Raw genomic sequence first — 24063 nt, 5'->3', positions numbered from 1 at the left:
GCAGCACTTCATCCTGGACACTCAAGTCACTCGACTCCCTCCTGGCCCATTTGAGGCCTTTCATGCTGGCCTGGTGATGCAAGTGGGCTGGTGTTGACTCAAGAAGCCTTAAAATCTGCAATACAGAGACAATTTCTTCCAGGGAATAAAGACTCTTTTCCTTCCCATGATGGTTTGCTTAAAACAACGCATATTTATATGCTCTATCTAGGGATCTCATGAAGATATTAGGTTTGCAGGCACCTCGACAGCTTACTTAAAAAATAACCCAAAGGGCCTGGACAGCACTGTTCGACTATGAAATCAGAAACAGACTAGGAGACACTAAACTTTCAAGGCTTCAAGTCATGATATTCCACATTTGACTTTTGCTAAAGGAGTTGCAATACCATCTCCTCATTTTGTCTATTATTGTCAAATCCTTTTAATATCACCAACAGATTTCCCTTTCTTGTGTGATTTGGAGTCTAGGAAGATGAATACTTTGAGAATGTATTTATTTTTATTTTTCATAAGCAAATCACTTCAATCTTATTTCATCTAAATTAATATAAATATGAACCTCAACCATGAACATAAGAAGCATCTTTTTGGGGGACAAATGTCTTTAAGTTTTCATTTTTAAAAAAGGTTTCATGTAAAAATAAAACCTGTATCCCAAGACCCCTAAACACATAAAGAGAAAACCACAAAAACCCAATGTAATTCAAGATTTCCCCTTCATGTTATGAATCAAAACCATTTCATCCTTCACAAGATAGGATTCCCCCTGCCAAACAGAGCACTTTCACAGACATCCTCTCCTTCAATCTTTAGAAGTCTGTGAAGGAGGTGTGGCAAGTACCAACACTCCCACTTAGAGCTGGGGAAGCAGCAGAATTTTAAGCAGAGTCCAACCACACAGAATCCTCCTTGGTACCCAAAGAGGTGTTCAGATAGGAAAAACCTGTCCACGGTGCACGAAGCTGTAATATTAGTAGAATGCTCTGTGTTCTTTTCCCTGCAACAAATAAAGTTCATCTGCTCTATAACTTTCGAATCCAAATGGTGCATTATAAAAACACAGCATGTGGACAACGTCAAAAACAGCAGTGCATATGCTTTATAAATACATGTAGGGTCTATGGTGATTCACAGGACTTTTCATTCATGAAACATGACCAAGCACCATGACCTCATCCAACCTGCTCAGTCAAGGACATGCATAAGCACTGCCCAACAGACTGCTTTTGGCTTTTTTCTCAGACTCCTTTCTGTGGAGGATAGATAATATCCCATTTCTCCCTTTCTTGTGTGATTTGGAGTTTAGGAAGATGAACGCTTTGGGAATGTATCTACTTTTCAAAAACAAATCATTTCAACCTGTTTCATCTAAGTCAAATTCAGTTTGACTAAGTTAATGTAAATAGGAATCTCAGTTATTGGCCTTGGAATCTCTACAGGTTGAAGTTTTCATCCCTAGCCTGAGAGACGTGCTGAGTCGCTCAGTCATGTCTGACTCTTTGCGACCCTATGGACTGCAGCCCACCAGGTTCCTCTGTCCATGGGGTTTCTCCAGGCAAGAATATTGGAGTGGGTTGCCATGCCCTCCTCCAGGGGATCGTCCCAACCTAAGGATCGAACCCAGGTCTCCTGCATTGCAGTAGATTCTTTACCAGCTGAGCCACCAGGGAAGCTCAAGAATATTGGAGATGATAGCCTATCCCTTCTCCAGGGGACCTTCCTGACCCAGGAATCAAACCGGGGTCTCCTGCACTGCAGGCGGATTCTTTACTAGCGGAGAGACAGGAGGTCCCAGTTCTGGTCCCAGGTCTGTCACAAACCAGCTATGTGCCTTGGGCAAGATACTTAACCTCTCTGAGCCTCAGTATTCTCATCTGTAAAAATAGGTATTTGTTCAGCTGCTACCTGTAAACTTTTCACTGCTCTGCTTCTAACACTGCCTCCATCTGAGTATATGCATAAGTAGTTATGTGTGCTCAGTTGCTCAGTCATGTCCAAATGTTTGTGACCCCGTGGTCTGTAGCCTGCCAAGCTCCTCTGTCTGTGGAGATTCTCCAGGCAAGAATACTGGAATGGGGAGCCATTCCCTTCTCCAAGGGATCTTCCTGACCCAGGAATCGAACCTGGGTCTCCTGCATTGGCAGGTGGATTCTCTGTCATTGCGCCACCTGGGAAGCCTGCAGAACCCAGCCAAATAGGTTTCTGGGAGCTTGTCAAAACCTCCTTCTTGAGGAAACCAGGGTCTCAGGCTCTCCAAATGAGAACACAGCTGTTGTGGCTCCTACCCAGCACCTACTTCAGTCCCGGCGTCCATTTCCTGGGGGTGGGTGGAGACGCGCCCCAGGCCCTCGGTGGGGGTCCCCGCAGGGGAATGGCTCTGCTGCACCAGGTCCGGGAGGTTGATGTGGCCGGCAAAGCCATTGCTGTCACTGTGGCCCGGTCGCTTCTTCTCTCCGGACGGCTGGGGGGGCGCACAACACAAAGAGTGACATCACCCCTCGCAGCCCAGGCACAGTGGCCTGCAAACCGTCCCACGGGGGTGTGGGAAGACACCCAGATCTCAGTTTCATCTAAGAGAAAGGTTAAGGTTGCTACTATTTAGTACATGGATTGACCCGAGGGCATTACACTCCTGCACGAGGGGCAGTCAGGGGGCACAGATGATGTGGGGGTGCCCCGTGGGAAGACAGTACTGCCACGGGTGGACTGTGGAGCAGGGCTTGGTGGGGACCACACATGGCGCTCCTCTTCTGCAGTGTGTCTCCGTGTGCACACCAGATCACATCACAAGGTTACAATGACATAAATGAAAAACAATAACGTGACCTAAAACATCTCTGAAGAGAAGCATTCGTCTGAGATAACACTAACAATCCATGCCTAGGGTACTCCACGAAAATGCAGAGATGATTCCCAACTCATAGTCTGCTTGGTCAGTCCTGAGGTCAAACCAATGATTAACTAATCATAGCTGATGGGAGTTACAAAGAAAACACGGAAGTAATCTATAAAGATAATTTGAAAATATGGCTTTACATCCACTATCACTAATGTTGACTCTCTCAGTAAGCAACTATGGTGCCTTGTGGCCAGGAACTGGTGAAAAAAAAAGAGAGAGAGAAATCAACTCACATAGAAAATAAACTTATGGTTACCAGGGGAAAAGATGGGGGAGGGATAAATCGAGAGATTGAGAACGCCATGTACACATGACTTTATACAGAATACATAACTAATAAGGACCTACTGTATAGTGCAGGGAACTCTACTCAATACTCTGTAATGGCCTTAATGGGAAAAGAACCTAAAGAAAAAAAGAGTGGATATATGTAAATGTATAACTGATTCATTATGCTATACACCTGAAACTAACATAACATAGTAAGTCAACTATACTCCAATACAACTTTTTAAAAAAATGAAGTCATCATGACCAGCAATGCATCTGAAGTACTGTTTATAGCATCCATTCCCACCCCTCCCCCCACCTCAAGTATTATCTCATTTATTAGCTGAAGTTCAGAGATGTTAAATAAGCAGTCCAAGATCATACAGGCCAAGATGATGAAGGCAGCAGAGCCTGGCCATGTGTCTGCTTTGGCTGGACGCCCCTGCCAGCTCTGGACTGGGCAGGCTGGGGTCCTTCTGCCCGCACCAGTCGGGCCCTTGAGGAATCTGTGCTCCAAGAAAAGTCTTCCTCAAAGGTCTGGGAACAAGGGAGTGACTCTGGGCCACTAAGTTATCAGCTGGGTCAGTCCTCCCGCAGGGGCCCAACCTTCCCCACTAAGATCCAGGAGATCCCTCTCATTTCCAGTTAGGTCCTTGTACCAATCCCTGCTCCCCGCCGCCAGCCTATCCGTCTCCTCTCTTCCCCTTCCCAGGACAGCTGGGAAAGACTGTGCTGACTCAGCATAAAAGCAGTCATGAAGGGAAGGGTGGCCTGTAGTTTCCCCTTTTCAATGTCCTTTAAAGGTACTTTGTAATATATATATCCTATGTTAGTGCCAAAGGATAAATGCATGATTTGTAAATAAATAAATACACTGTGTTATGTGGCATTCCCTGGATTTCTTACTGACAGGGCTGCATAACTTAACAGGTTGGAAATCATTGCCCTGGAGGGCAGAGCCTCCTCCCAAAAATTTTAGAAGAGAAACACAGAGTTAAAGAAAATTCTGCTCCCAGAAAGACAGTTCCCACACTGTAGTCCTGTCCAGGACTATACTTTCTATCTTAACATTTATGTGGCTGGCTCACTGAGGTTTCTCACAGGAGACCTAATTTGAGTAATGACTCCCTTCTTTGACTTTTCTTTTTTTCATTCATTTGACCGATATTTCTGAGTATCCACTAAGTGTGGAGCATTTCATGGCAGGTACACTTCCTGCCTCGTCTGGACCTGGCGTGGTCAAGAGGTGGTGCTCCTTCCTTCTGGAGCTGTCCCGGTCTTGCAATTAAAGCTCTGCACCTGCCTCTGGCTGAAGTCAAAGGAGGCCCTTTGGGGGGAAGACGAAAGACTCCCAAGTTCCTGAAGGGGTGCATGTAATTGACATTACAGGAAGCTTGAGAAATAACTGGAAAGCCTTAGTGTCCTCCGTGTCTCCTGGCACAGTGCTCCTGGCCCCTGACTGTTCAGGAGAGGGGCGTTTTCTGGACTTATTTTGCCATAGTGCTCATCTGAACATCTCATCTGTTAAATGACATTTAAGGGGTTCAGTCCTAATTTACTTTATCGTCTCCTATTTTATGTGTCCCGGGCAGTTCCTCCGTCCTGTTGTAATGCTGAAAAGCTTTTCACCGTTTCCCCCACAACTTTCGAGTAGCATAAATCACGCACTGTCTCTTTAGAGTTTTGTGGTTTCTCTTGGATCAGCAGCGTTCCGCCTCAAGCCAAAACTGAATGCAGACATACTGGTTATAAAAGAAAGACTGGAAGAGTCTCACAAGAGAAATGGTGCAGCCACTGAGAAGCCTGAAGGAATTCGGCGGTGACCCCTGAGTCTTCCCACTTCTGAGTCATCACCCTTTTGTGCGTTCAACCAGCACTCTCTTAGAATTAAACACCTTCTGTGTGACACGCATTCTGCTGGGAACATGAAGATAAATGACCAGCAGCTCTGTCCTCTAGGATTTCATGAAAAGAGTCCCAACTCATTCTTCATGCGTTCACTAGCGCCTGGAATGTTCTGAGTATCCCTATATGCCGGGTACTGTGCTAAATAAACACTTTAGGTTCATATCCTCACAGTACCACCAAGAGCGAGTTTCCATTATCACCGTTTTACAGATGGAAAAACTTCCGTGTAAAGAATTCAATTAACTTCCCCTGAGTGACACGGGTTGTAAGTGGTGAAATCAAGGTCAGAACCGAGGCTGTGTTGCAGCAGAGCCTGGGTGCTCTGGCCACTGCTGTCCTGGGTGGCTCTGCTCGTGGCCACAGCTGATCGATTGGACCAGGACCCCTGAGCTAACTACAACCAGACTCCCACTGGAATTTCCAGTTAGTCTGAGAGATACCGGTCAGTCTCTGTTGGGCAGCTGAACTGGGATGTGGTGAACACCTTGCAATGTTGGTAGGGGGGCTACGGTGGGGAGAGGTCAGAGCACAAAATTGCAGAAGGGAAGCCTGGTATGTGGAGAGAGAGAACAAGAGAGAAAGTGGACGGAACAGAGATAAGGATAAAGAGAGACAGGCGGCAAGGGAGCCGGAGACGAGCCCGTGAGAAGCTGCCCGAGCTCCCAATCCCTTTGCAGCTTCTGATTCTAACTCTTCTTAGGGTCCCAACTCATTCTCTGCTTTTGATTCCTTCTAGGAAATACTTTCTGAATCCTTATTCCCCGATCTTTGATACCTGCTCAGCCTTTATTTTCCTTTTTAAAATTTATTTTATATATTTGGCTGTGCCTGGTTTTAGTTGCAGCACTCGGGATTTTTAGCTGTGGTGTGCGAACTCTTACTTGGGGCCCATGGGATCGAGTTCCCTGACCAGGGATCAAACCTGGACCCCCTGCACTGGGAGAGCAGTCTTAGCTACTGGACCTGCAGGGAAGTCCCCTGCCATGTTTTCTTAAGTTGTTTTAAATGGATTCTTTTTTTTCTATTACTTATAACCCAAACAGTTTCACGGGTAAGCCAGTGTCCTGGTTCAGGGCATGGACAGACCCTGGAGCGATACCAGCTGGGTAATGAGGAAGGTGCTGTGGATAGAGGCCCATGGAGAGGTTTCCAGGAGGAAGGGAAGCTGAGCCAGACCCCAGGGGTCTTCGGGGTGAAGAATGGGCTGGGAACAAGAATAGCTCTTTCAGCAGTTGGTCCCCCATGGACAAAGTGGCAGATGATAGATGGTGTGGTGGTGTTCTAGAAAACGAGGAAAGAAAGGTCGTATGGGGTGGCAGGCGAGGGAAAGGTAGACCTGCAAAGCAGGGGTGTGTGCTACAAGCAGGATTTGTATCTCTGACAGGACCATGGAGAGGGGAGCCAGTGCATTCCTACAGATCCATCTCGTCCAGTCCTATGAGAAGGACAAGTTGAGTGATTCTCTTTAAAAAAAAGTTTATTTTTGACCTTGCTGGGTCTTCTGTGCTGCGTGGGGATTTTTCTAGTTACGGAGAGCAGGGCCTGCTCTCTAGTTGAGCTTTGCAGGCTTCTCCTTATAGTGGCTTCTCTTGTTGCAGAGAGTGGGCTCTAGGGCATCTGGGCTCAGTAGTTTCAGCTCTAGGGCTCTAGAGCACAGACTCAGTAGTTGTGGCACATGGGCCTAGCTGCCCTGTGGCATGTGGGATCTTCCCAGACCAAGGATTGAACCGGTGTCCCCTGCATGGACAGGTGGATTCTTAACCACTAGACCACTAGGGAAGTCTGAGTTGAGTGATTCTCCTTGACGTTCATCTTACAGAACTGAACCATTAAGAGTTTCTACTTTCTTATTCTCTCGGTCATACTTTAATTTGTATTTATCTTTTTAATACACACATTTTAAATGGATTTCAACTCAGGTTGTTATTTTAAAAGCCCATGTTTGGAAAGAGTAGAATTTAGAAATTGAGAGGACAAAAAAAAATTATAGGGTCCTCAATAGATCAAATTTATATACGACACTGGTGAACGCAATTTTCAAGGTGACTGGCTACGGTCGTACTGTTGGAATGTTTTAAATATCACGGAGCCATTTGGATGGTGACTGAGCTCAAAATGTGGCTCCAAATAACCATGTCAAGGTATTGACTTTGTCCTAAAGGTTCCAGCAAATCTGAAACCACATTAGAAATTGGAGTCCTTTAATTTGGAGTCAGAGAGTAACTCATTCCAGAACATTTCCCCTTATGTTTTCCCCGGAGACGGGGTCTAGTGAGAGAAGCCCTCTACACTTCCACTGAAATTATCCATTTACCACGCAGGGAGATTTATATGCCAGCACGACACAATGTCAACTTCAGCAGCCAAGTCCATTTTTCATTCCAGGCTTCCGTGAAAGGGCTCTTTAAAACTCTACTTGAAATATTTGGCAAGGCCATAAAATGAAATTCTAGAAATCTGCTTTGCGAACTAGTCTTCCAGTTATAGCTTTACTGTTCATCATTATTTCAAAGGCCTTATTCATCCTAAAACTACAGTTCCTTTCTTTCTTACAAAAATGAGATGCCCTTTGCTTCTTTTGGAGAGCAAAGCCTGCGGTTAGTGTTTTCTAATCAATCCTGGCTAATGAAGGGTAATGACAGATGACACATGTTTATGTTTCAGAAAGGAAGAGTGGGAAGTGATAGCAAGGAAAAGGAGAGCCTGATGCTATGGAGAGAGTGAAATAAAATAGGTATCATTTATTGGATGCTTCTAGGCAATTAGCTTATTGAATCCTCCCAAACATCTTGTGAGTCATTTACTATTATTTATGGAATTTTATGGATGACAAAACGGCTTCAGGGAGAGGTCAAGTAACTTTTGCCCAGCGTCACCAGCCACTAATTTCCTTCTGAGAAAAGACCTGCTGTTACACTCGCACAGGGATGGTGGAGTGAAAAATGAGAAAAGATGAATTCTAACATGTCCAGGCCTTTCTGGTCAGCACAGATACAATGGGCATGAACTGCATGCTGGAGGGGCAGGTGAAAGGAAATGTGGGCCCCCCGCCCATCCAAAATGATGTTCCTAGAGTTTAAAAAAACAAAATTACTCAAAACGCTAAGGTACATTTTTTTTTTAAATGTACATCTGCTTATTTCTTTGTTCCTTCACCAGGACAGCTTAACAGTCTTTAATGTTCATTTAACTGGATGAGATGATATCACCCTTTTCGGAACCAGAGAGCATTTTCTACATAAAACGCACAAGGGTAAAACCTGGAGTGGGGAGCAGAAGGCACAGCAAGGCCACTGATGCTATCTGAACAGACCATTCGTTTCTGCTTTCCTGTGCTAGGAAACATCTGGGTCTCCAGTTTTATATCATTAGGCTCAAACGCTATATTCCAATTTGCATAGCTTCCACTGAAGAATCTGGACTAATGTGATTAAGTCATACTGCAAAAGCTCGGAAGGATGTGGCAAAGAAGGTGGCCAATTAAAATCACCCAACCATTTAGAAACATGGGCCCTACTCCCTCCCCCACCCTTCATTCCCTAAAATACATGCTGTAAGCATCCTCTGTGAAAGCTCTAATATAAAAACCAATTAAGAAACACACTTCTACAGAGTTTTTATACCAACTTACTTCTCTTATCATCAAGGTTCCTTCTCTTGAAATACTGCTGCCGAAAGTGTCCGCGTGAGAGGTCTCCAGCCCGTGCGTGCCGACCATTCCCACATTGTATTGCTCAGCGCTCCCGGGGGCTCCTGTGGGTCTGAAAGAGGAAGGAACAGCATTCATGACAGTGTATGCTTGAGAGTCCCTTGGACAGCAAGGAGATCAAACCAGTCAATCCTAAAGGAAATCAACCCTGAACATGAAGGACTGACGCTGAAGCTCTAATACTTTGGCCACCTGATGTGAAGAGCCAACTCACTGGAAAGGACCTTGATGCTGGGAAAGATTGAAGGCAGGAGGAGAAGGGGACAACAGAGGATGAGATGGCTGGATGGCGTCACTGACTCAATGGACATGAGTTTGAGCAAACTCCAGGAGATGGTGAAGGACAGGGAAGCCTGGCGTGCTGCAGTTCCTGGGGTCGCAAAGAGTCGGACATGATTTAGCAACTGAACAAACAAATGCTTAGGGAACATCTGTTTCCTGTCCACGGTGATAGTAAAGTAGACATAATATAAAATTAAAGTGTACAGCTCAGTGGCCTCAAGTACATTTCACTTTAATACTGTAAGGATGTTTGAACTGGGGTCCCACGTCCACAGTGTCCCTTGTCCTCCTCTTAATAGTCCTCCTCTCCACCTGTTAGCCAGGGTAAGCAACTGGGCTCTGCAAGATCTCCGAGTCCTCCCTACTCCTCTCGGACCAGCAGATGCCCTGAATTTTGCACCTGCTGTTTCCTCTGCCTGGAAAGCTCTCTTCTACCCTGCTTGGCTGGTTCCCTATCATCCATCTGATTTCGTCTTAACTGATACTTTCCCAGAGAAGACTTCTCTCACCAGCCATCCACATCTTATCCCACCAGGTCCTCTTCTTGCTCTGCATCCTTTTTCTTTAATAGTCCTCATCATGATTTGTAATTCCAGATTGTTCTGACTCTTCTAATTTCCCTCTTCCTTCTCATTAGAACAGATGCTTGTGAGGGCAGAATTCTTGACTTTTTGCTCATCCCTAAATACCCAGTATCCAGCACAGAACTTTGCACAGAATAGGAGTATAAAAATAATCATTTGATAAGTAGGTTTTACACTGTTTTATAGAGAATAAATATCTACGAAGAGCATTCTGGTGTACCAGGCATCCATTAACGAGGCTGTTTAACTCAAGAGCATCCAGTACTTTTAAAAAATCTCTATAATCACCTCACACTGTGGTATATTTATTTCCAGTTTTTTTTTTTCTTGCTCTTCTATTTAAGATACAATGGAAGAAGGGAATCGGATCTTGACATACGCTAGCAGACAGTGATGTTTGCTGTGGACCCTGGCACAGACCAAAGCACTGTGGGAAACCGAGGACCAGACAGGTGATGTGGGCACCTGCAGGACTTCAGTTTTCAATGCTGGACCTGTTGTTACCCTACTGTGCAGCTAACTCTCTTTTATACTGAGGCTGAATTTTGAATTAAATACATCTAGGTATGGGTGAGAATTAACGTGTTTGGGAAGAAATTTCAAAGAAGTATTTTTAATATTTCACTCCCAGGAAGGAGCTATTAATAGTGTTACAGAGACACGGAAAAAGAAATTGATGTCATGAATTCCTGGTGTACTGCTAGATTGGTATGTCAGAATAATTCTCATAACGATGATTTCTTTACTCATTTATTTGAAAATTTGTTTTATCTTGCATTTTATTTTTTCTTAGCAGCTTTAAATTCTTTCTTGGGACAAGATGATGTAAGACAAGTCAGTCAGTACATTAAGCACTTATGAAGACCCAAAGCTTCCTAGGAAGGGAGGCACTTTCCTCTGTCACTCAGGCATTCTTCGCCACTGTCAAGAGGCTAGACTGACCTGGTGGCCGCCAGCAGGTTGACACCATACAATCAAGGTCTCTTGCACCATTAGAGTCCCACCTGAGTTCAAATATTAGGGATATTTTGGCTCTACTTATCTTCTTTATTCTGACGATGTTCTGATTCTATCCAAACATTTTAATCAGAAATATCTCAATATGGATGAATTTTCATGAAAAAAGTATTTCCTAGGGCTCTTTCCAGTAAGATAATTCTTTACTTAATTTTCTACATATCTCAGTTAAACTCATCCCCAATTTTTGCATTTTCATCATAATTTTAATAAAATTGCCATCACTGGTTCCAATTTTTTTCTAAGCAAATGTTACGGCAAAGATATGACACATCAATCAGCTTCTTTGTCTGTATAATCTTTCCAAAGCTTCTGTGGTCACTACTTCTACCAGGTCCAATTTTTTCTAGAACAATTTAAAGATGAAAATTTTATTAAGATTTGATTTGTCTGTCAATTTTCAATCAATAGCAAATTTTACAGTGTATACTGTTAACCACTGTCAGTTTTACATTTCATGGAATATTTTTCTGTGACTATTTCTTCCTGGATCAATTTTATGAGCCAGAAATGCTTCATTTAATGATAAATTTTAATGTTGATCAGTTTGGGCTGTTTTGAATTTTATTCTACATTAGCTCTACTAGTACTATTCCTTACAGACTGACTAAAGGATGCCTATATTTCTTCCTTAGTCAATCTTCTTCTAAAATGGTGAGTAATTCCTCTTAGAACGGTTGTTCTATTGTACAGGATTTGTCTGCTGTATTGTGAATCTTCTGCATATATCTGCTCATTCAGTGTATCTTGGATTAATGGTCCACACCATTAATTTTTCTGTTAACATGCAGTCTGATATAAGATCATGGCTTTTGATGATGAAAATACACATAAATTTCTGTGTGCTCCAAATCACCTCTACATTTTTTTTAGTAGTTCATGTTTCAGGCACTGCAAAACATTTTTAAATCATGGAAGACTTCTTGCTGTGTGTCTGTCATTGTTGGTCACTTCCTTCTGTCCTTCTTACCCCCAACCCCAGCTGTCCTTTAAATTCTGTCCCTGTATGTTTCTATTATGGCTCCAAGCTCCCAACTCTGCCACGTCAATCTTTATCAACCCCTTAGAAATTCATTCATTCATTTAATTATTAAAAGCTTGTTATGTGATATACGTTGTACCAGATGCTAGAAAAAATACCTAAAAAATGAGACACAACCCTAAACTTCCATAAGATTATAATCTAATGGAGGTTGGGCAAAAGACAAAAAGCTTAATTTAGAAATGCAGTATTTCTAACTCAGTGAGAAGGGTAAAGAGAAGAGCAGAGGACCAATGTTTACCAGAAGTTACTCCTATCCTCCTTCTTTGGTTTTCACTATCCCTTCCTCTGTATTGGCTCTTTCTCCCAATCAGTAAACCTGATAAGGCCTCTCCTCTCTCCCATTTCATTAAAATATCTCCCTTGATCCTGATTCTCTATTTACCACCCACATATACATTTCTCTTTTCTGAAAGTTCTCCTTACAAAGTTCTCCAATTTATTCCTCAGCACACTCTGGTTCACTTCTCAGATGATTTCTTCCTCTGTTGTTGTTCAGTCAGTTGTGTCTGACTCTTTGCGACCCCATGGACTGCAGCACACCAGGCCTCCCTGTCCTTCACTATCTCCCAGGGTTTGCTCAGACTCACGTCCACTGAGTTGGTGATGCCATCCAACATCTCATCCTCTGTCGTCCCCTTCTCCTCCTGCCTTCAATCCCTCCCAGCATCAGGTTCTTTTCCAATGAGTTGGCTCTTTGCATCAGGTGGCAAAGTATTGGAGATTCAGTTTTAGTATCTTCCTATACTTAACATCAAGAACCTAAAGGAAACTCTTTAAGTCATTTCTAAACTCTCAATGTCAGTGATTACTCTTGGACACTGCGTTTGGTCCCTTGCCTGTGTCTGATAATCACTCAGCCCCATTCTCTTCTGGGTTTTGAGACAACTTTCCCCGGGTTTTTCTTTTACCTCTCTTCTCTTCATAAGTTCCTCTTAAGATGCTACTGATCCCCAGTACTCTGCTTCATTCTATATAAACTGCTACAATGTTAATGATAGGGAAAATGGAAAACCGTGTGGGAGAGGTCTGGGAGGGTAGAGGAATAACATGAAAACCTACTATTTTCTTAATTTTTCTGTAAATCAAAAATTGTTCTAAAAATACTTTATTAATAATATAATAATTTTAAAAAGCAATGGTTTAAAAACACCAAGGCTCAAAAAACTGTAACAGCTTACAGTTAGAAAAAATCCTCTGTTCTAACTATTATTTTTCTGATATAGAGTCTGGGTAGGAACAAGCATTTGTCTGAATTTCTCTAAAGACTGTAAAAAACAAAACACATCAACTAATTGGAAGGAAAACTATAGAAAATTTACTGTAATTAGGCCACATGTCTAGAACAATAATTTCCTCTAATTGGATTTGTCAAAGTGTTCCTGCAGGTATTGATTTAATTCAATTTCAATATACATTAATCGAACACCTGCTACATGAAAGGCCCTCAGTTTGGCACTGGGTAGTGGATATAAAAGCTGAAGAAGACACGATGCTGAAACCAAAGAGAATAGCATCTGGAAGAGCATAAAAACATGGTGCAAATATTCCAAAGCGAGGCAGGATGTGAGAATGTGGGAGACAGGGAGAGGTCACTCCAAGAGGAGGCACAACCCTGGGAAGGTGCAAGGTGTTTGGAAACAAGACGGAGAAGGTCAGTTTGGCTGCAGCAGAAGCTGTGTCACCGCCCCAGGAGTGGAAAGAACTCTTTGTTGTAAGGCATTAGGCAGACAGCACAACCATGGCCGCGCTTCTACAGCAGTCCAGAGTCTCAACACTGGAGAGGACAGCAGAGAGGATGGCAGGCGGGGTGGTGGAGGGGCGCAGCAACAGCCCGGGGGGTGAATGGGACGGAACCCCAGCTTTCCAGTGAGGATGGGAAAGAGGGGACATGAGACATGTGGTTTTCACTGTCCAGACTGCGCTTTATGAGACTGTGCAAAACTCAAGGACTATGACGGAAATAGATGGTCCTAGTGATGAAGACTGCACTCCACATGCACTCATCTAAAGCATGAAATGGTACATGAGCGAAAGTGAAAGTGAAAATCGCTCAGTCCTGTCCGACTCTTTGCGACCCCATGGACTATACAGTTCATGCAATTCTTCAGGCCAGAATACTGGAATGGGTAGCATTTCCCTTCTCCAGGGGATCTTCCCAACCCAGGGTTTGAACCTAGGCCTCCCGCATTGCAGGTGAATTCTCTACCAGCTGAGCCAGAAGGGAAGATGCTGATATAAACGGCTGCCTCTTTGGCATGCTTGGGCTGATGCCAATCAGCTAACGTGGCTATCATTCCCTCCTTCCTAGTCTATAATGCTTTTATTTTCCTGATTATAAAAATAGTGAGTGCTCACCATAAAATTGGCTTCCCTGGTGGCTCAGTGGTAAAGAATTTGCCTGCCAATGAAGGAGACTTGGGTTTGATCCCTGGATTGGGAAGATCTCCTGGAGAAGGAAATGGCAACCTCCTCTAGCATTCTTTCCTGGGAAATCCCATGGACAGAGGAACGTGGTGGGCTACAGCCCATGGGGTTGCAAAACAGCTGGACGTGACTTAGGACTAAACAGCAACAACAACATCATAAAATTGGGCATATATATAAGAATCCCTTACGGTAGTATAATCCAGTGTGTGTGTGCAGGCTAAGTTGCTTCAGTCACGTCCAACTCTTTTGTGATCCCTGTGGAACTGTAGCCCACCAGGTTCCTCTGTCCACGGGGTTAGTGTGGCAAGAATACTGGAGCAGGTTGCCTTGCCCTTCTCCAGGGGATCTTCCTGACCCAGGGATCAAACCCACGTCTCTTATATCTTCTGTACTGGCAGTCAGGTTTTTTACCACTAGTACCACCTGGGAAACCCTGCTTAGTCTGGAGGTAACCGCTTTTAGAATTTCCCTTCGACCCATTATTTTTCTAGGCTTGAGGCACTGGGAAATAGTGCAGTTGGTTAGTTATGGAATACAGTCTTTTTATGTGCAGTCTTACAGGTTATATCATACACTACTAATATGAAGTCAGTATTTTATATAGAAGTCATTGTTCTGCACATCAGTGTCTACAGCTGCTTGTTGGAATGGCGGGGCTCCATTTCTGAAAAGCTCTTTAGTGTACACTTCATGGTAGTGAACTGTGCTGCAATAGATTTTAATTTTTTGCTCCAATAATACACAGTATGAAATGTGAAGGTTTATCTTAAGGGTGGAAAGTAAAAGTGATAAGAATGTAAGAAGCAATCTACCTCAGAAATGGCTTACTCCTAAAGAAACAATGGATTTTTTAATAGCAAGAAGTTTTTTAAACATATAACCATTCTATAGCAGAACAGAGTGTATATATTTTATATTCACAAAAATGTCTATATTTCGCAAATAAAATACACATATACACATCTGTATCCTGTTTTTTCTTTAAGTGCATCTCACATATAATTAACTATTTTAAGTGTTCTTTAATGGAGAGTTGTGTCAATTTGCCTAAAATTTACCAATTCTTCAAAAACCCCATCAAGTTCTGCCTCCACTACAAGCATTCAGTTATAGCCTATTTATTACTTCTGAGGAATACAATAATAAATCCTCTGAATGACTTCAGCAGTATCCAGTCTGTTTTCTTTCCAAATCACCTTGATGAAACGATTTCTCTCAAACAGGGCACCCTCCACATCACTCCCCAGCTCAGGACACCTTCCATGGTTCCCTGCTGCTACATGACCAAGCGCACACTTCGCTGTCTGGCGTCACTAGTCCAGACCTTTCCCCTTTATTACAGCTGTATTTCCACCAAACTTAACCTTCTGCGCCTTTACTTCAACTCTCCCGGCCGCCCCTGCACCCCACCCCCCACCGCCCAAGCATCCCGCCTGGGATCCTAGTATTACTGCGTTTTCCTTTCCTTCCTGATGATAGTTATTTGTGTACATGTCTTCCCTCTGGATTAGGCTATAAATGCTTTAAAGCCAGGATACACAACTTCAGTTCAGCACAGTAATGTGTAAATCAAAGTCACTGAGGATCAGCTCCACTCCAGACACCAGACAAGATCTTAAGAGTAGAGAGTAAATAAGGCTCAGTCCTCACCAAGGATCTCACAGCCCAGAGAGAGATGACAGGTAATAAATAACCCGATTTGAGGCGCTCCATGAAGTGGCAGGTATACATAGAAGACTCCATGCAATACAGAGACATCATGGGCTCTGCCGCATGGACTAGGCTATGACAGGTAATCTCTAAAGTAACAAGAGTGTGCCAGGTAGCAGAGGAGGCATAGTGCAGCATGGTACATTTAGGCAATTTTAGGGAGATGGGTGTTTCTACCCACCAAGAGATGGACTTGCCTTTAGAGATAAGAGGATAAACACCACTAACAGCCTTACAAAATATGACAGGAGGCTTAAAAACCCAAGGAGATTTAACATCTCTACCAACTACTTACACTACTCTGAAGTTTTCCATGTATAATCATGTCTCTCGCCTACTCTTTGTGACCATGGGGACTGTAGCCTACCAGGCTCCTTTGTCCGTGAGATCCTCCAGGCAAGAATACTTGAGTGGGTAGCCATTCTCTTCTCCAGGGGATCTTCCCAACCCAGGGACTGAACCTGGGTCTTCTGCATTGCAGGTGCATTCTTAACTGTCTGAGCTACCAGGAAAACCCCAACCAGAATGTAAACTTTTGGAAAGCAGAATTCATATACATACTTCTTGAATGTCTCAAAGCCCTCTCAGTACTCTGAATGTCTTAAAGTATGGGGTCTAACACATAGTGGAAGTCTTATCAATCTTAAATCCACCCTCAGAGTTGTGTGTGCAGTGCTTAAAGGGAATTCAAAACATCAGGTAGAAGAATGAATCAATTCTGAGTCAAGACAAAAACTGAAAGGACCAGCATGTTTTGCAGGAACATTCTGGATTAGTGATTTCGCCGCTAGAGCAGTTCTATTTGCTGTTAAAAAAACAATTTAAAGCAATTTGTTTCCAAATGTCATATTTTAGCATACTTATGGCTGTCAATAATGGGGTAATCAACAGTAAAATAACAAGTATGGATTTTTCAGCTATGATAATTGGATTTGTCTTTCAGAACTGCTTGTACATCAGGATTGTTAATCAATGGATGACATTTCCAGCAGACTAGTTGGCCCTGTCTCTCCAGTCTCTGCCGAACAGGACAGTCCTCTGTGGCTTGAAATGGCATCTTCTCTACAGGGAGTAAATGTGGTGTGATGACCAATGTTGTATCTGAACCAAAGAAACGGAAGCGAAGAGGAATGAAGGTGGAAAAGTCAGCACTGCTCTTCATCAAAGTTATAGCAAACCAGAGCTGGGTGCCTTGTGTTTATTTGAGGGAGGAAATGAGAGACATATGTGAGTATGCTTGTATGAATGATTGTTTGAATTGGGCAAGTAAAGGGGAAGAGGACAGGTTCTTCTGTAAAAGGATCCAGTCCAGTGAGGAAAAGGGAGCCCCCCCTTCACTAAAAAAAGAAAAGAGAAATACTAAGGGAAAGCTAGGTAGCTATAAATATCTAAAAAAGGAGTGTATGTGGTGAAGTCAGACAGCAAAAAGGATCACATAAAAGAGACAATGGAGAAGATGAAGTAGAAAATCCTAACAGGGGTGTATTTAAGTCAAACTCTCAGAGGTTTCACTGTAGGCTTTTGCTGGGATGCTAACCCATGCTGTCTCCTGCATTCCACCCACCTTTGTGGTGGTGGTGATGGTGAAATACACGACTCAAGTTATCAATGTTAACCTCAAAATGTTACTGCCTATAATTTTGCTCTTCAGTTTTAGGGTCTGACTATCAATATCACTTGTCCTGAGATGACAAGAACCAACAGGGACATCACCCAAGGGACAGTCAGCCTCACAACAGCCTAGATAAAGTATATGCAGTCCTTGAAACACTACATATTCTAAGTTACTGTATCTAGGGAGAAGGGGTGAATGTAGAATGATGCTCTAAAAAGTATGTGAATCCCCAAAGTCAACCGATCCTGCCAGAGACCCATATTTCACATTTCTTGTCTTCTTGTTTTGGAAACCTAACTCCTCCTGGCCTACAATGAAAAAGCAGGTCTCTTACATCAGTCTGGGTATGTCGCTGACAGCCACCGTCCCGTCCTGGGTCTCACTCTCTCCATCTTCCTCCTCTTCATCACTGCTTTCTGACTCCTCACTGGAGGAGGAGTAATCTGTTACCTTCTTCAGCGGGCGGTTTGTTTCTTCAATCCGAAGTTCTCTTAATTCTTTGGCCAACGCCGTCAGATCCTACAAAAGAAAAGTTTGTCCAGCAGATATGACATAGATATGAGCAAAACACTATCTCTTAGCAAGTCTCCAGCTTAAGCAACAAGGAAAAATAAAGTAAAAAAAAAAAAAAAAGCTCTCTATAGAACCATTACAAACATAGTCACTGCATGAAACCAAGAAAACGATGTTTGCAGCGTGGAGAAACTAGAAAAGAAAGATGAAATAAATTTAAACTTTGTTTACAACTAATTGCTTCACTAGACTGAGACTGCTGGGTTCTGAATCTGCACATGTATATATGTGTATGTGGGCTGTGTGTGTACACATATATATAGACTCTGGGTTCACCTTTTGGGAAGGTGAAGTTGGTCATCCACCCTCAGAGTTAATGGGAAAATACACAAGATTAGAAATAATTTCCCAGTATTTCGGGATCACTGCCCAAGCCACAGTCATGGCCTCTTCCTCATTATGATTGCTACTGTACCAAAATCTAGCATCAGTCACAGAACAGACCAATTCCCAATGTTCGAGCTACTAAATGACTCATTGGGTGTGTCATCATTCCCTGGAGAGCCGAGGCACCGTGTCAAAAAATGGCCCACCCCAAAGCCCAGTGCCACTGAAAGTGATAGCCACAGAGCTGAGTTAATCAAGAGGAACAACCAAATAAAACAAAAAACAAACGAAAACAAACAGAAAAAGAATTCTTTTCTAGAATGATAGGTGTTTCAGTTTCTTTTGTTTTAAACTGCAGTCAACTGGCAGAAACCCTGGCAAAGAATACAGAAATGAAGGTGCAAACACCAAAAAGAAGAGGCAAAGTTTCAGTTTTCCATGAGTGTGATGAAACCTTTAGCCTTATGGATGTGATGAGGTGGTATTTAGTCACCAGGCACATGGCAGGCAGTGTGCTGAAGATCTGACTACCTTTTAATTTACATGCTTTCAGAGCAGTGCAGAGGGAAGCAGTTCTGCAAAAGCAAGGTCGCTCTATTTGCATGGGTTAAACTGCCCTTGGCACACAGCATGCACATGAAGAAAAAGCAATTTGACATCAGTCTTACCATTTCTCCCTATATTAGTGACCCATGTGGGAATCAGAGCATTCAGTGAGAGACAGGGGATTAGGGAGAAAGAAACTCATTTGAAGATACTAAATCCCACAGTTTTCTTAAGGCCATATTCTCTCTTTATTTTAATCCAAAAATGTATTTGTCCAATTTGTCTGATGTAAGGTCAGAGTAATACAGATGATGTAAATAACATCTGATGATCTATCCTAATAGGTTAGAAGAAGAACTGTGATAAATATGTGTAACTAAATTATAGATATAATTTTATTTTGAGAAGACAACAGATCATCCCGTTTCTTTACTCATGCCTATATGACAGGCATTGATATATTGGTTAAGACTATGGGCAGAAGATGGTTCAGGTTTTTCATGGTTAAAATTTAGGAAGTTAAGTGAAGAATTTATTTTTAATTTCATAAAAATCAAAGGGACAGCAATGACAACTTCAATATTTGTTGTGTAGTCACTTGAATGGAAGCCCTTGGGAAAGGGAAGCTTCTGAAAATTCAGATTGTGCATTTTCCACACAAACATGCTCACTGGGCTTTTACACACATGCACATAGCCATGGCCTCACTCTCAGTGGATATATTTATCCCATCCATGAAAATGAAAACAAAATTGATTAAAAAGACTCAAAAGATGTTTGAATACAGTGTACACCATTAATGAGGAGAAAAATTATGGCATAGAATTTTATGCAAATTTATTATTGGTTTCTTTGGCAATGAGCCAAAATTCAAAGAGCTGATATTCAGATTTCAGCTTTTTACCTCTTATTTCCTTTTAATAATTGCCAATGTTTACCTTTACCAAATTGAGGGGAAATGAAGGGTATTATACCCTTGAGCACATTGAGAAAATACAGTTTAGATATTTGTTAAGGCAATTAATGAAAAAGGACACTACAATCTTCTAAACCAATAAAATAATAAAAAACTAGATAAATTTATTTTATATTTTTTGTTCTCTATCTTAGGACCATGTTATGTCTCATCAAAGACTATATCTAGTATTTAAAATGTACTTATTAAAATTTTTTATTATAACTTAAAGAGAGAATATGGTTTAAAAGTTTATTTCTAATGTCAACAATTTTGAATAAAATATAATAATATTAACTTCTATTTATTTAAATTAATAATTCATTTTCCCCATGGGTTAGTTTTCCTTATTGCTGACATTTCAAAACAAGACAATTAAGATTTAAAAAAAATGAAAACTATTTAGAAATATTTAGCTTGTCCAAAGCTCACTGATTTAAAGAAACTCTCAATTGTTAAAATGACCTAAGTTTCTCCAAACACTGTATTTAGGAACACTTTAAAGCTCTGACACACTTTATAATTTCACTTTTAATTAGAGGTGGTTTTTTTTTTGGTTTCTGTGTTATTAAAAAGTTATCTTTCCTGAAGCAGCACAAATGATTGCAATTTCCTTTTAAGCTTAATTGGTAATAGTATGGTGGGTGAGACATATATAAAAATCCCAAGGTAACAATAAAGGGTAACTCGAAACTCCAGCCAAAAAAAAATTTAATCTTCCATTGTCCATAGTCTATACATTTAGTTGAAGATTTGTTCCTTATTCATCTATCCTGGAGAAACTTACAATAGTAAAGTTATAGGAAACAAACATGATCTATAATTGACATCATTGGGTTCAGATCCATTTTCATATGTTTTATTTTCTGACAATATCCATTTTCTCCATGTAATGAGTTTTTGTGGTAATTTATTGCTTGACTGTCACAAGCCTGGAGCTAAAAAGGATTAAAAAAAGAGAAAAAGGGTGCTATTTACCATGAAAATATTTGAGAATATGTAACTTTAAAAGAAATATGGCAAAATGGTAAGTTTCTGATTACAGAGTAACAGATAGTTAAGGGGCTCTTACCCAAACGTTTCTTTTATACAACACTTTTTAGAATTAACTTGGTATAATTTTTCTTTCAAAAAAGTTTACTTAATCTGACAATTATGCATACTCTGCTTTAAAAGGTGCTCTTCTAGTTATCTTTTTAAAAACAATATAGTTTATGAAAATCAGTTCAATTTTTTAAACAATTAAAATAGCAGTTAAAAATTTTAAAGTTAGTCTTTCTTTAAAATTTACTTATTTTTATTTTTGGCTGTGCTGACTCCTCATTAGAGCATGCAGGCTCTTTGTTGCCCTGAGGCATGTGGGATCTTAGTTCCCAGGGATAAAACCCACATCCCTTGCACTGGAAGGCAGATTCTCAATGATTGGACCACCAGGGAAGTCTCGGTCTTTTCTTTACATTTTAAAATAATTCATTTCCTTTTTAGGAAGTGTAAAGATACACTTGGGGAAGTCACTTGTCATCAGTATTTTCAACTGGGGAAAAAAAGGTTTGGACCACCAGTTATTGTTCCAGTTCTGTCCAATCTATATATGCGCTCTGCCTATTGTCAGATTTCTAAATAATAATGAAAAAAATGCTAGTAAAGCCAGTGTTTGCTTTTGTATCTAATCTTCATGACATCTGTTTAATTGTGCTAAAGTGAAAAGAATATTTATTTTGGAAGATGTATTCAATAATCAGACTACTCTGCACAATCTCACACTGCATTAGGAAGGAATGCCAAGTGATTGGACTCTCCCCCAGACTGATTTTTATGAGAACTCAAACCATTAACTTAGCAACAAGAAGCAATTATGTCTTTGGCATTTTAAGACTGCTCATTTCAATCTTGGGTTATCTAAATGGCACATCAGTCACTGGAGACTGGAGAAGCCATATCAAAACCTAGGAATGAAGACAGGAGAGAGAGTTAAGTCAAGTTTTTTCCACTGTGGCACCACATTTGGAGTGGATAATTCTCTATTGCAGGTTATTTTCCTGTGCATTGTAAGATATTTAGCAGCATCTTTCTGCTCTACACACAACATGCCAATAGCACTGCTTCCCACGTCCCACTTGTGACAATCAAAACTGACTCTCGTGCGTACTCAGTTATGTCTGACTCTTTGCAACCCCATGTACTGTAGCCCGCCAGCCTCTTCTGTCTATGGGATTTTTCAGGCAAGAATACTGGAGTGGGTTGCCATTTCCTCCTCTCGGGAATGTTCCTGATTCAGGGATTTAACCCATGTCTCCTGCACTGGCAGGCAGATTCTTTACTGCTGAGACACCAGAGAAGGCCCCAAAACTGACTCTAGACTTTGCAAACGTCTCCTAAGAGGAGGGCAGCTGGGGGATAGTCATTCCTCGCTGAGGACCACCAGGTGATGTAGAACCAAGGAATCCCATATTTTCAGTGGTCGGGATCAGCGATAGTCAAGGATAGAGTTATAAATATAATCACCTTGAGGGCTTTTCCCAATCATCTATTGCTCCAAGATTTTGGTGCACAGCTTACATCCTTTCAATTACTTACACCTGTTTCCTACCTCTCATCTCTGCCCAATGTGCTAGAGTATCCTGAAATAAATAAAGCAAGTTTTAAAAGCCCAAAATAGCCTGGGTTAGCCAGACGAAATCCATGAGAGTCCTTTCCCTCAAGACAGCCACCTCCAAGCCAATTTCTGGACTTATAAGAGGAAACCTTGAGTTGTGTACACACACAACTATTTTATTGGTAGCCTGAGCACCAGAACTGTGTGGAAGAAGGTTGATAAAAGCTGTAATAATCCCTATCCTTCTCACTCTCATGAAGAGGAGGGGCAAGGCTGCAGCACAGAGCAATTCAAAACAATTCCCTTCTTTCTTTCGATAAATGCACTCATACACTGTGGACATGTGGAGTCTCATTCTTTTGTGAACAATAATTCTTCAACTATGAAAACTTTCTTTCTAAGTCACTCTGAATGGTAAGGTGGTCATAATTCTGAAAAAGTGAGGATTTTTGGTAAAGATCAGACACATAGAAACATGCTTTCCCACCAAAATAGTCCCATGCCTCAGGCCTTGCCTTTACATAGCATTTCAGAAAATGCTCTCGAACACACATGATTTTGAGGGAACCTAAACAATCTTGTGAGTGAGGCAAGGCAGGTGCTCTTATCCCTACTGTACCGAAGAGGAAACTGTGACCCAGAGAGTTGGTGAGACAGGCCTCACCAGTTACTTATTGCAGGAGCCAGAATTTGAATGCAGCTCGTTGACCCCAAAGCCAGTGCTTTTTCCATGTCATTTCACAAAAATGGTGCTCAGCAGAGTTCAGCCTGAAAGCCATAATGCTAGTCTTCAGATTTCATGCAATTAGACTCTTTGCAGAAGGCCTGTCTCTTCCAAAACAACTCCACTATGCTGTATTCATGCAGGTCTGACAAAGAGCAGTGAAGCAGTCGTCCTTCTTAGCAAGCTATCTAAGATCGGCAAAACCATATATTTTTCTAATGGAAAAATGTCTCCACTGATAAGGAAATAAAGTTACTTAACTGGTCAGGATTCATTAACTAAAGGTGATGTTGCTGCTGATGCTGTAGTTAATGTCCCACAAAATTAATCTAACGATACCCAGTGACTCCTTGTTCACAAATTACACTCTATAAATTTGGACGGCCCTAGAAAAAGATGTCTCTTTTTTTCTGTTAGTAAAACCACCATCCCCTAGCCAGGCAGGCGAGTGTAGGTGAAGAGCTCAGGATTTGCTACCGGAAGATACTAGAATGAGAAACTGCCGGTATCAAACCACTAATGCATATCTTCAGCCAGACTGGAACACTGAAAAAGTGACATTTTGGCTTAGGAGGAAGGTCTCTGGAGGTTTAAACGGTGTCGGAGGCACTCAGGCTGGCTTTTGTGGGAGGTACTCTCCTCCCAGCAGATCACTCTGAAGGAATGAGGTTTAAACTTAGATCCAATTGGCCACCTTTCTGAATGTCAACCTCAGGAAGTCAGTTTATATTCACATCTTGTAAAAGCATGACCAAGAAAAGATAATACTAACCTCATCTATAGCTTTCTTATAGCTCTGAGATAAGAGGAACCCAATCCAGAAGAATCCACGGGAGAGGAAAAGACCAGAAGAAAGGCAGCAGGTTAAACACA

The 24063-nt window shown here is 41.8% G+C and overlaps 1 protein-coding gene across 2 annotated transcripts in view; it reads right to left on the bottom strand.

Moving 5' to 3' along the window:
• The window catches only part of TNIK (TRAF2 and NCK interacting kinase), a 391768-nt gene that overhangs the window by 23161 nt on the left and 344544 nt on the right, over window positions 1-24063 (bottom strand). For both annotated transcript variants that reach the window (XM_065943139.1, XM_065943140.1), the window contains 3 exons: window positions 17804-17988; window positions 8712-8841; window positions 2300-2464 (listed from right to left, as the gene is read on the bottom strand). In XM_065943139.1, coding sequence (XP_065799211.1) covers window positions 2300-2464; window positions 8712-8841; window positions 17804-17988 — 480 coding nt within the window. The remainder of the gene's footprint in view (window positions 1-2299; window positions 2465-8711; window positions 8842-17803; window positions 17989-24063) is intronic.

The sequence above is a fragment of the Muntiacus reevesi genome, chromosome 8 (assembly GCF_963930625.1).
Source record: "Muntiacus reevesi chromosome 8, mMunRee1.1, whole genome shotgun sequence".
Taxonomy (NCBI): domain Eukaryota; kingdom Metazoa; phylum Chordata; class Mammalia; order Artiodactyla; family Cervidae; genus Muntiacus; species Muntiacus reevesi.
This window is presented reverse-complemented; position numbering and strand designations above follow the sequence as displayed.